The sequence below is a fragment of the Mirounga leonina genome, unplaced genomic scaffold, assembly GCF_011800145.1.
Source record: "Mirounga leonina isolate KUSES-001 unplaced genomic scaffold, KU_Mleo_1.0 Mir_115, whole genome shotgun sequence".
Classification (NCBI taxonomy): Eukaryota; Metazoa; Chordata; class Mammalia; order Carnivora; family Phocidae; genus Mirounga; species Mirounga leonina.
Genome location: NW_023270268.1, coordinates 6,911,053 through 6,923,081, shown reverse-complemented (window position 1 = coordinate 6,923,081; position 12,029 = coordinate 6,911,053). Strand labels below are relative to the sequence as shown.

Sequence of the window (12,029 nt, the reverse complement as noted above, 5' to 3'; positions counted from 1 at the left end):
ATGTAGGGGTAAGACTGGAGGGAGCAAGAAAGGGCTTGGTGGGGATAGGGGCTGGTCAATTTCTGATTCTTGATCTAGATGCTGATTACATGGGCATATTTAGTTTGTGAAAATTCATCAAGCTGTCACTTATGATAATTACACTGTTCTACATGTATTTTATACCCCAATTAAATGTCTGAAAAGAGCAATACCATTTTAAGTTACAAAATCCAATTTCTCTAAGTACTTCCACAGATGCAGATAATATGTGTAGAAGGACTCAGATGGGATCAGGTGGGGACCAAGAGTGGTAAAGGGCCCTGGTTTTATCTGTAACGTCTAACTTTCTGCAGTTGAATGTGTGTATAATTTGTAAAACTAAAAATTAATAAAATTTAAAATGGGAAAAGAAGTTATGGCCAAAGTGACCGCTACTCCCCCAGCTACACCCTGGTGCCTAACCAGGAGACCCCGGGGTAAAGGGAGGTTTGGGAGTGGTTTTTCAGGACAGAATTGCATTGTCCTAGTTCTCCTTTCCCTGAGTGGCCCTGCAGGACTCACTCTGAGGTGGGGGGTTCAGAGGAGGGGCCAGCCTGGTGGGAGGGAAAGCAGAATTCACCTCTATAACTTTTCTGCCCCTCTATTTCTAAGCCCCAGAGTAGATGAACCCTGATCCCCAGGTTCTCAGGCAGAGAGGCTAGATCTCCTTATGAGGCATGAGCCACAGGGCTCCTCTCTAACCCACTTCCCACCCAAGCCAGTTCTAAAGCAGGCCCTGGTCTGCCTGGCTAGTGAGCACCTGAAGGGAACATCAAAACTTGGGGGACAAGGAAATTCCCATAAAGTACATAAAAGTACATGGGTTTCTCAACCCATGGCTGTCAGCCCAGGGCTCTGAGAACTCACGCATTCTTTCTGAATCAATGGGGGAGGGCAGGAGGTAGAAAGAGGGTTGTCAATGATATTAGACATTAAAAGGCATTGTCCTCATACCTGAAAACACTATGCACCACTACACAAGCCAGAAGAAAAAAACATCCTGACATCAACACTCAAGAGAGTCAGCTTCCAAGTCAGCCTCCCATTTCCATTGGTTCAGGTTGAGGAGGCAAGCAGGGGCCCCACCCTCTCCTCGGATGGACAGACAACAGCTGGTCTGGTCACATCTTCCGAAATGCTTGACCACAAACTCCGGGAAGCAGCCTTCTCCATCCTCCAGCCAAGGGCTTGGGTTTCCAACCAGCCTTCCTTTTCCTTCCCCAGAACTAATTTTAGCCTCCTTGGTTGTCAGAGTGGAACTGAAATAGTCAGCAGAGAAACATTTGCAAACAAGAACATGAGCTCACCTCACAAAACACCTCTGCTCCGGCCGAGAAGCTGACTAGAGGAGAGAAGTCCCATTGTGTGGCAGGCCAGGCCCCTAGAGAAGGTCCCCTGGGAGAAGGGCCACACATCTGCCCAGTGGGGCAGGCTTCCTTTCCAACACCTGCTCCCAATAACCACACGTCCATGAATGAAAACACCCAGCTAGGGCTGCCAGTCCGAGTCTGAAAAAAAGGCACATATGTGTCCAGCAAGAATGGAATAACCAGGGCGAAGCCTGGGGCTGTTCAAGGGCCAGAAGCCATGACTGATCCTAGGCCAGGAAGAGGCACAGCTCACCCCCAGCCCCTATCATCAGTTTCCAGCACCTCGGACATAGACCTCACTGAGAAACTTAGAGACTCAGAAGGCAGCAGCATCTCCTCTCCCCCATTCCCATCCCCACCCCCAACTCGGGCATCCAGGAGCAGCGCCACCAAGTCCTGAGGAAACAGGCACCTCTGGGCTGGGCTGGGCCTGAGTCTGGTGGAGAAAGACCGAAAACAGGAAGCCCCAAGAGGGTGGGTGTCTACAAAGAATTGGTGACTGGGTGGGAAGGAAAGTAGATAAAGAATTCCGAGAAGGCAACAAGATGGAACCAGAAGTCTCAACCCCAGTAAGAAGCCCTTTAAAATAAACACTGGACACACCAATGGTGTGGAGAACTTGGAAACGCAAGCGTTCAGGACTGCGTCCTCCCACCGTTAAGAGCCCAGTCTGCAATCGGGTCCCAGGGCGGCAAGCTGTGCCTTGCTGAGCTCGAGATCGGAGAGGAGCCCCCAGAAAGCCCTCCCTAGCAAAGCCTGGAGTGGAGTACAGACGCGCGGCTGCCCACCTGCCAAGCCCGGCACACGCGCCCAGAGAGACCAACCCCAGTGCTGGCGCCCGTGCTGCCCACCCCACCTCCCGGGCCCTGCCCGCCGCCCCCCAGAGGCCAAGGTGGAGGCCTGCGCCCGTACCTCGGGGGAGAGGCTGCCCCCCTGCGCTGGCGTCCCCGGGCTCGGCGGGGCGCCAGGCGGCCGGCCTGCTCGAGGGCAGGGGCATGCCCGCGTCCTGCTGCAGCCCCGGCGCTGCTCCGGCCAGCCTCAGCTCCCAGCCGCAGCTCGGGCGGCTCCCCGGCCGGCGGCCCCGGGGTTCCAGGCGGCGCGGCGGCCCCGGCAACACGCACTGCCTGACATTCTGCGCGAGTGGGAGGGCGAGGTCCCCGTGCAAAGCTCAAGGCGGCGGGCAGAGGCGGGTGGGCGGGTGCGGGTAGGCAGGCTGCCCGGCCACCCACGGCCGCCACCTCCCTGAAACCCGAACCACTTCTGGGAAAACTCAAGGACGCCAGATTTCTCCTCGCTGGCTGGCCGAGGGACGCCTGAACCGCTCATTTCCAATCAAACTCTCAAGGCCGAGCAGGTTGAGCAAGCAGGGATCTCCCAGGCTTTGAGGAGACTCCAACCTCCCACCCTGAATCCCGGAAGGCGGGGTGCTGTGGGCATTAGCCATAACCCCACCTCCCACAACTGTCTCTTTAAAGCACCTCTAGATCGGAGGTTCTCAACCTGAGGTGATTTGCAACCCCTCTACCCAGGCCACTTTTGTTGTCAAAATTAAAAGGACTACTAGCAATTAGTGAACAGCGGCCGGGGATGGTGCTAAACATCTTACATCTTACAATGCACAAGACAGGTCTCGCCGCCACACCCTCCAAACACACACACAACAAAGAATCATGGGGTCCAGACTGTCCACAGTGTCAAGACTGAGAAACCCTGTCCTAGAATGAGGTCTACCCAGCCAGGACCCTGCCTGAGAGCTGTGCATCCAGTGTCATTCTCAAAAGTATTCCCACACCAGCCCCTCCTCACAGCCCCCAAATCTCCATCCACAGTAACAGGCCAGTATCTACAAGTGAATCTTAACTCTAAACTTGATATCCCTTGGTCCCCAATTGCACTACCGTGAGCTCCCAGGAAGGGGCTGAATGCATAGGCACTCAAGGGAGGGCTGCCTGGAGGAGGAGAAAAAGGAGGAGAGCAGGGCTGGAATGTAAACACTACACAGGGATCACAAAAGGCAGAAGTAAAGAAGTCCTGTCCGGTGGTTAGAAGCAATGTGGGAACAAGCCCAGTGCACCCCCCCCCCCAAGGGCAACAAGCTGCCCCTCAGGACTGGTACAGTGGCTATGTGTAGCGCAGCCAGGACTTCACGGAGTGCAATCCAGGGGGCTATAGGCTGCTGGTATCAGGGCAAAACAGAAAGTGTGCATGTACAATGCATGTGCTGGCTCTCACATGCACATGCTTTCTCTCTATTTGTATTCTCCTGGGGGAAGAGTCCACAGCTTTCAACAGATTCTCAGAGGGGCTCACGATACAAAGGTCCATGGTATAGAATGGGCACCCTTCACTGGGCTCCCTGAAAATTCCTTAGTTGAAGCGCCAGGAGAGGTCCAGGTGCTATTTGGCGATTCTCGATGCCCAGACAGACCCTGCAGAGTAGTACACCAGAGGCCCACCCAAGCTGTGGGAGACTGTGGCATCCCAGGATTTGCTTATTCACACAGCTGTAGAGCCTGGAAGGCTGGGTGAGTTTCTGGTATCATTTACCTCAGAAGAGCCTCTAAGAGATAAGGGTGTCCACTCCTCCCAAAAAGGGCAGCCCAGCCCTCCAGCGAGGAGTACCCAGCAGGTACAAGGATAGGGAGCAAAGGATGCCTTTCCCTGGGGAATGGTACCAACAGCCCTTGACAGCCACCACTACAACAAGCCTGAGGCTCACTTCACTCATCACTCATACACATTTCTCCCCCGGGGAAACAGACAACATCTGTGGATCAGAGCATCCAGCCCATGAGGACAACTTGGGCAGTCAAAGCTGACAAGAGTCAGGTCCTTCTCCACCAGTGGCTCCTGACATTCCACTCAGAAAGTCTCCACTCCACCCCCACAGGCCCTAACCTGAACCCCAAATACAGAGACAAATGTCAGAAGTTCTAAAGAGATACACAAGTGCGTCCAGGGTGTCCGTTGCAAGGCAAGAACCAAATAACTTATTTCTCAAGGATACTGAGCCAGGCACAGAACACAAAAAACTTGAAGAACTAAATGAACAGTGATCCTGTAACAAGCACCATGTGCCATTATTATACCATAAATTCCCCCCTTTCTTCTAGACCTGCACCAACCAATATGGTAACCACTAGCTAAATATGACTACTGAGCACTTGAAATGGGGAAAGTCTAAGTTGACATGTTCTCTAAGTATAAAATAAACACTAGATTTTGATGATAGTACAAAAAAAAAGAATGTAAAATGTCTCGTTAACTGTTTTAATACTGATTACATGGTGAAATTATTACTTGGTATATATTAGGTTAAATAAACATACCATTAAAGTTAATTTCACTGTGTTATAGACGAAATGTTTTTTTATTTAAATTCAATTAATTAACATACAGTATGTTATTAGTTTCAGAGGTATAGACTGAATGTTTATATGTGTCCCCTCAAAATCCGTATGTTGACATCCTAACCCCCAATATGATGGTATTTGGAGCTGGAGCCTTTGAGAGGTAATCAGGGTTAGACTGGTTCATGAGGGTGGGGCCCTCAATTTGGGGCTAGTAGAAGAGGAAGGATGATCTCTCTCTACCCCGCCCTCCAAACACGAAAGAAAGGCCACTCGAGGATGCATGAGAAGGCAGCCATCTGCCAGCCAGAAAGAGGGCCCTTACCACAACCCTACCATGCTGGCACACTGATCTCGGACTTCCAGACACTAGAGCTGTGAGAAACAAATTCTGTTATTGAAGTCACCCAGCCTGTGGTCTTTACATACAGCAGCCCAAGCCAACGAAGACACCTGTTTCTTTCTCCTTTTATTAACACGACTACTACGAAATTTTATGTTATATACATGGTTGGTGCTCTATTTCTGTTGGACAGTGCTGTTCTGGATCCTCCTCCTGTGTGCTGCAGAAACAGCAAGCCAAGAGCTTGACGGAAGGGCATCCATGAAATCAAAGGAACAGGAGGGCCAGCTCTCCCCCTCCTTGGGCTTGGGGCAGCTCTTCCCAGAGCTCCTCACAGGTCAGGGCAGTGGCCACCAGAGAACTGGCTGGTGTGACCACAAGAAACACCCAGCGACCCCATCTTCCTGTCAGGGCAGGAACATAGGTCCTTGGATTCCAGTCTGCCCCACTTTGCAGAGCACACTACTCAGCACTGCCCGAGCCGGGCTGCGGGGGGAGCGGAGGGAAAGAGGGAGATACAGTCCTTCCAGGGGCCCCATCCCACCCTGTCCTGCCTCATCAGGGAAGGAGATGAGACTGGTGAGACGAGACTGAGACAAATTAGGATGAGGGTTCCAAGTCTGAGGTGCCCTGTCATAGAAGGAGGTCCCCTGTGCAGGCTGGGGCTTGGAAGAGCACAGGACCTTCCAGAGGAACCTAGACAGCCAGGTGGGCTACTGAGAGCCTATTAAGTCCGCTTGCGCGGCCCTATCCTCCGGAGCGCAATGCCTTCCTTTCCTTCAGAAGCATCTCAAAGCAGCACTTAAAAGGCAGAGGGAGCAACGAGCTCAACACCACCACTTTGCTTCTACCACACGGGAAATGGCTCCAAAAGAGCCGTGACGCCCCCTGCTACACTGTGCCCAAGTACCAACAGAGGGTCTTCATCCTCTCCTCCCTGCGCTCAGGCTACGCAACTCCAAACTCCACACAGACAACTCACTTGCTTTGGGTGTAGACAACTAAGCCACGCTACGTTAAAAGGAGGCCGAGAGTGGGGGTGGGAGAGGATGGAGATCCCCCATCGCCACCCCCGCAGGAGCGCGGGGATCCCTGCCCCGCCCCTGCACGCCAGGCCCCGCCCTTCACGGGTTTCCCAGACTCCGCGCTGCTGCCGCCACCGCGGGCGGCAGGGGACCCGCGCTGCATGTGTAATGGGGGCTGGGAACAAAGACGCACAGGACCCAGCGCCCCGGCTTCCGCGCACCAACCGCCCCGACCTCCCTGGGCTTCTCCCTGGAGCTTCAATGCGCGGCTCCCCACGCTTCCCAGGGCTACCTGGAGCCATCCGAACCGGAATGCGGGGCCCATCCCTGCGCGCAACCCGAGTTGGGCGCGCCCCAACACCGCTAGAAGAGGAAAATCACTGCTTGGGCCTTGGGGAAAAGCGCTTTCCCAGCGGAACTCCGCGTGTATACACCCGCACCCACACACCCTCAACCACAGGCACGCGAGCTGAACGCTAGCCCTGCCGGTCACCCACCCCCGCCACGTGCTTCTCAGAGGCAGAAACGGACCTGTTAATTTTTCTTTGCACCCCACCTCCCTTCTCAGGGGCCCCGAACAAAGCGGTCCCGTAGGGTGACCGCACCTCGCGTCCTGGGGCAGCCGCAGGGAAAGCAAACGTAGGTGGGAGCTGGCGCCAACGGCCCGCCTTGAGGGGAACACAACGCAGACGCCGGTGGGATGGGGTGCAGGAGACTCCTGGCTGTGTGAAGCAGGCCCCTTCCCTTCGCTACACCTAATGGCTCTGAGGGTCGCGTAGTCCTGCCCCCAGCGCCTCCTGCACCTACGATCCCGCCACCCCCGGGTTAGATCTGGCCACCTTCCCCACGCTTTGGTTTTCCTCTCACTCTCCCTAGGTTCCACGCGCCCGAGTAGCCTGAACCCCGACCCTGAGGCTCTGGATCCCGGCCCCGATCATGGGGTCTCCAGGCCGCTGCAAAAACAAGATCGTCCCCCCAAGATCGGCGAGCGCGGCGCCCAGCGCGCCCCCAGTCCCCGCCCCGGGAGGTGCAAGCTGGGTGCAGGTGGCGCGGCGAGGAGGCCACGGGCCCGCCCTTTGTTGGTAAACACCGCGCGGCGCCCTAGACCGGCCCCGCGCGCCCTCCCCGCGCCCCCCACGCCGCGCCCAGTCCTTACCCGCGCACAGCGATCCCCAGAGGAGGGCGAGGGCCGCCCAGGGCGCCGTCATGTTCCGCGGCGCCGCCCCGCGGACACCCGGAGCCCGCGAGCAGGGCCGCGCGGCGCTCCCGGGGCGCGCAGGGCCCAGCGGCGGCTGCGCTTTTCTTCCCGCTTCTTCCTTCGGTCTCTTCCCCCGCGCGCTTCCTGCGCCTTAGTCCCCGGGCAGCGTGCAGGCTCCAAGGGCCGGGCGGCGGGGCCGGGCTCAGGGCCGCTGCGGGCGGCGCAGGCTGCGGCCCGGGCTCCGGGACGACGCGGGGGCCGGGGGGCGGCGGCGGGGCGCGGGCCGGGGCGCGCCCGACTCAGGCATAGCGCGGCGGGGCTGGGCCCGGGCCCCGGGCGCAGGGGCCGAGTCCGGAGGGGCCATGAACGGGGGGGAGGGGTGGGGGGAGGGGAGCTGAACCGAGTCCAAAATGGCTCCTGAGCCGCGGCCGCGGAGCCGAGCCAGCGGGGAAACCCGGATGTTGGATACAAAGAGGCGGGCGAGCTGGGCGGGGAGGGGGAGGGGAGGCGGGCCCTCCGGCCGCGTGGTCCGCGCCCCCCTTAGGGGCGGTGCCCCGGAGAAACAACAACAAGGAGGCTCCGCCCCCAGCGCGCGCCCTCCGCCCTCTGGGAGGTCGCGTACCACCGCGGGATTGGAGGGCGAGGCAGGGCGCGCTGACAGAGGTGGCGGCGGTGGGCCCGGGACCCCGTGGCCGCCGCACCTCGGACTCTTGCTCCGCGCTAGAGCCCACCCTCCCGAACGCACGCTGCCCTGCGATGCGGGAGTGGGTGGACAGCCACTGGACTTGCCTGGATTCCCTCCCCGCCCCGCGCCTCCGTTTCCCCACCTTTGAAATGTGGGTCAGTGTGAACCGTGGGAGAGTCGTGTCTTTCGTGCCGAACTAATCGGCAGAACAGGTTATCTTCTCTGAAATGACAGGTAGTCCTCCACGTCTGCAACCCTAACACACACTCAAAGGCACAGATGGGCATCCTGTAGTTGGACCCAGCTGTCTGAGAGAGGGCGCCGAGCCCCTCCCCGCAGAGGAGCAGGAGGTGGAAAAGGACCAAAGGCAACTGGCTTCCCCAACCTTACTCTAGTCCTCAGCACTCCCACCCCCACCCCCACCACTGCTTCAGTCTGCACCTTCAAAACTGTTCTCAGTTGCCTCCAGTCCACCCAGTTGAAGATCTTGTCTGGCGAATGGTCCTGCTGTCCTCTTCACCTGCCACGTTCCTCCTTGGGCCCCTTGTTCTTCATCTCAGATTCCACTCTCCTTATCACACAACCAGAATTTAGGAAGGTCACGATAGGGCTCCCAGCTAAAGATGGAAAGCCCATCACAACTCAGGGATGAGATGCAGGACCCTTGGATACAGAAATTGTCCTCTGGCTTCTCCTGACTTGCCACAACCTTTCTTGGAGCAAGGCAGGAGCAGGGCAAGGACAATCAGGAAGGAGGTGGTGCCTGGAAATCTGAGTTATTTCACTTCTCTAAGCCTGTTTCCTTACACAGAAAGTGAAGAGGTTAGATTCCTCTGCTTTGCATTTTTCAAAAAGCAGAAACCTTATACAAACAAAATATTATGTAAAAGTCCACCATACAGAACAAAATTGCCTTGATTGATGTCGAAATGAGGGCCCACCACCCTAGTTTCAAAAGCATCAGGAGCATCTGGGTAGTGACTCCAAAGTGTGGCATCTTTGGAGTCCAGAAAGATTGAAAGCTCTAAAGGTCCCTTCCAGGTCCGGAAAATCCTGTGGAAAGCGACAGCACCTCCTTGCCACAATCCCTGTATGGGCCTTTTAACACAGGATTGAATGCTACTGTGTTCTGAGCAAGAAGCAGTGTGGTATGGGATACCCTGGTTATGTATCAGGTATTTGGTAATCCTACAGGAGGCTATATCGACAGACACATGATGGCAGGGGAAGCAACTCCATATTCAGAATAAGTGGCTTTTCTAGGAAAGATAAATTGATGCCTTCTCCCTACTGGTAGGTATCAACTATAACCCACTGTGCCAACAATTAGATTGGCTGGTTCCTCTCTTCTACTCCACGCCAGGAGAGGTATCACAATAAGGGCTCAGGGTGCAGTGAAAGAGGGAAAGTAATTATATTCAGGCTTTTAAAACTTCTACCAGATTCCAGGAAAGTGGTAGCTCGGTTGGTAGCTGCACAGTTTTTGAATTCTCCCAAAATCCTCACAGATCAACTACATGACAACAAAAACAAAAAACAGAAAATCCATGTACATTTACAAGAAAACTAGGTGACAAGGTTTCGCCCAAAACACCAAAAATACGAGCAAATGGAGACAAACTACAAACTACCAATGGCAATAAAATTTACATGGATCAGCATCTATGCAAGGGGAACCTGAAGAACACAACAAGGTAGATAAGGTTCATGAGAACAACAGAATCCCTAAACAGCTAAGAGAGATTCATTGGAAAGCATGGCTTAATAACTTAAGAACAGTAGGTGAAACTGGGAGGGGCTTCCCCAATCCGACCACAAGTGAATGCAAGGAGACTCTTCTAAGAATAGAAAGAGTTGGAACAGTTTGTCCCTGTGAACTTTTAAAAGTGATTAGCCAGGGATACCCTATGGTGGTTCAGTCAGTTAAGCATCTGTCTTCAGCTCAGGTCATGGTCCCAGAGATCCTAGGATCGAGTCCCGCATCAGGTTCCTTGTTCAGTGGGGAGCCTGCTTCTCCTCTGCCTGTCACTCCCCCTGCTTATGCTCTGTCTCTCTCTCTCTCTGACAAATAAATAAGATCTTTAAAAAAAAAAAAAACTGATTAGCCAGGCCTCTGTTTTAGATCAGATTCCTACACTGAGGAGAAACTGCTAGAGGTGGAATCAAAATTGAGCTAGATAAGGTTTTTTCTTCCAGCCATCACACAGGAACCAGAATCACATTTGCCCTTCTACCATAACAAGAAAAATGGACAAGCTATAGGAGGCAACTATTTTTGGACATTACACAAGCTGTAATCCCTGAGAGAAAAAAAAAAAAAAATGAAGGGAGCCTTATGATTGCCCCTGCTTTCTGCCTGGAGACAAATTCCAGTCCACAACGCAGGAAGCATATCCCAAGCAGAGCCTGGCAACCTTGCAGAGTTGAGAACAGAAAGTGAGACTGAAGATGGAGAAGGCTACAGCAAATTTAAGAGCAAATTTTACTCTGGCAGAGTACCAGAGAAGAGGAAATTACATAAAGAAAGCTGGGCATCTGCAGAGGAGTCTCCTTGGGTCTTTTCCTGAATTCTGAATTGTACATACATACAATGAAACTCCATAGGGTGAAAGAAAGAAAGAGGAACTATAAGCTGAATAGCACCAAGAACTCACACAGGAAAGGTAAGTTTTTATAGTTCTAGCCATCCAGAGTGGAAAGTCCTGATTAAACACCCAGGACCCTCAGAGTGGAAACCCAAAGGGTCATTCCATATAGTAGTGGAGGTAAACTAGCCAGAAACAAAGGCTCCCCCTGTGAGCCCACAATATCAAGCCTTGAACTGATCCAGCTGATACATAAGTAACTTAAGTATTAACCAGACAAAAGTTTAACACTTTTAAAAGGAATTCAACAAATTCTGACACTCTGCAATAAAACATGAACAATGCCTAACATCTAATAACAATTTACTAGACATGAGAAAAAAACAGGAAAATGTGACCCATTAGCAGGAGAAAAATCAGCCAATAGAAAAAGAAAAGAGAGATGATGGAATTATCAGTCAAGGATTTTTTTTAAAGCCTGTTATAAATATACTGAAAGATTTAAGGGAAATATGAACATAATGAAGAGAGAATGAAAATATTTCAAAAATGGACTTCCAGAAATAAAAGAAATATACTATCTTTTTTTAAAAAAGATTAACTGGATGAAATTGGCAGCATATTAGACACTACAGAAAAATAAGATCTATGAATTTGAAGACATAGCAATAGGAACTAGCCAAATTAAGTATGGGGGAGAAAAAAAGACTGGAAAAAAAATTAACAGAAACTCTATGCCCTGTGGAACAATATCAAATTGTCTAACATGTCTAACTGAAATCCCAGAGAATACAGCAAAAATATTTGAAGAAATAATGGCTAAACTTTTTTCCAATTTCATGAAAACTAGAATCCCACAGATCCAAAAAGCTTAGTAAACCCCAAGGAGGATAAACACACACACACACACATACACACCCCACATCCTGCAACAAACATGCAGTTTATCATAAAAAAAAAAGAAAATCATCTCTTAAGATCAGGAATAAGGCAAGGATGATTGCTCTTCCCACTTCTATTCAACATTATACTGGATGTTCTAGCCATTGGAACAAGGCAAGAAAAAGAAATAAATATTGGAATGGAAGAAGTAAGACAGTTTTGTTTTGTTTTTTTACAAATGACATGACATATGTAGAAAATCCTACCTATTCTACTAGTGCAAAATAGCACCAGAACTATAAGTGAATTTAGTAAGGTAGAAAATACAAGATCAAACAAAAATCCATTTCTATATGCTAGCAGTTATACCACAGAGCATTTCTATAAGCTAGTAATAAACAATTAAAAAATGAAAAATCCTTACAACAGCCTCAGAAAATATTAAGTATATATGAATGGCCAATAAGCACATAAAGGTGCTTGACATCACTAGTCATTGGGGAAACACAAATCAAAACAATGAGATACCACTTCACACCCATTAAGATGGCTATTATCAAAACAAAAAAC

The 12,029-nt window shown here is 52.0% G+C and overlaps 1 protein-coding gene across 3 annotated transcripts in view; it reads right to left on the bottom strand.

The window, feature by feature from the left end:
* The window catches only part of ACVR2B (activin A receptor type 2B), a 40,328-nt gene extending 32,803 nt beyond the window's left edge, over positions 1 to 7,525 (bottom strand). For 2 of the 3 annotated variants that reach the window (XM_034992213.1, XM_034992216.1), the window contains exon 1: positions 2,304 to 2,576. In XM_034992213.1, coding sequence (XP_034848104.1) covers positions 2,304 to 2,388 — 85 coding nt within the window. In that variant the 5' untranslated portion in view covers positions 2,389 to 2,576. Of the gene's footprint in view, positions 1 to 2,303; positions 2,577 to 7,265 lie in introns of those variants that run through there. The other variant, XM_034992221.1, reaches the window with a different exon arrangement.
* Between the last annotated feature and the right edge of the window lie 4,504 nt (positions 7,526 to 12,029).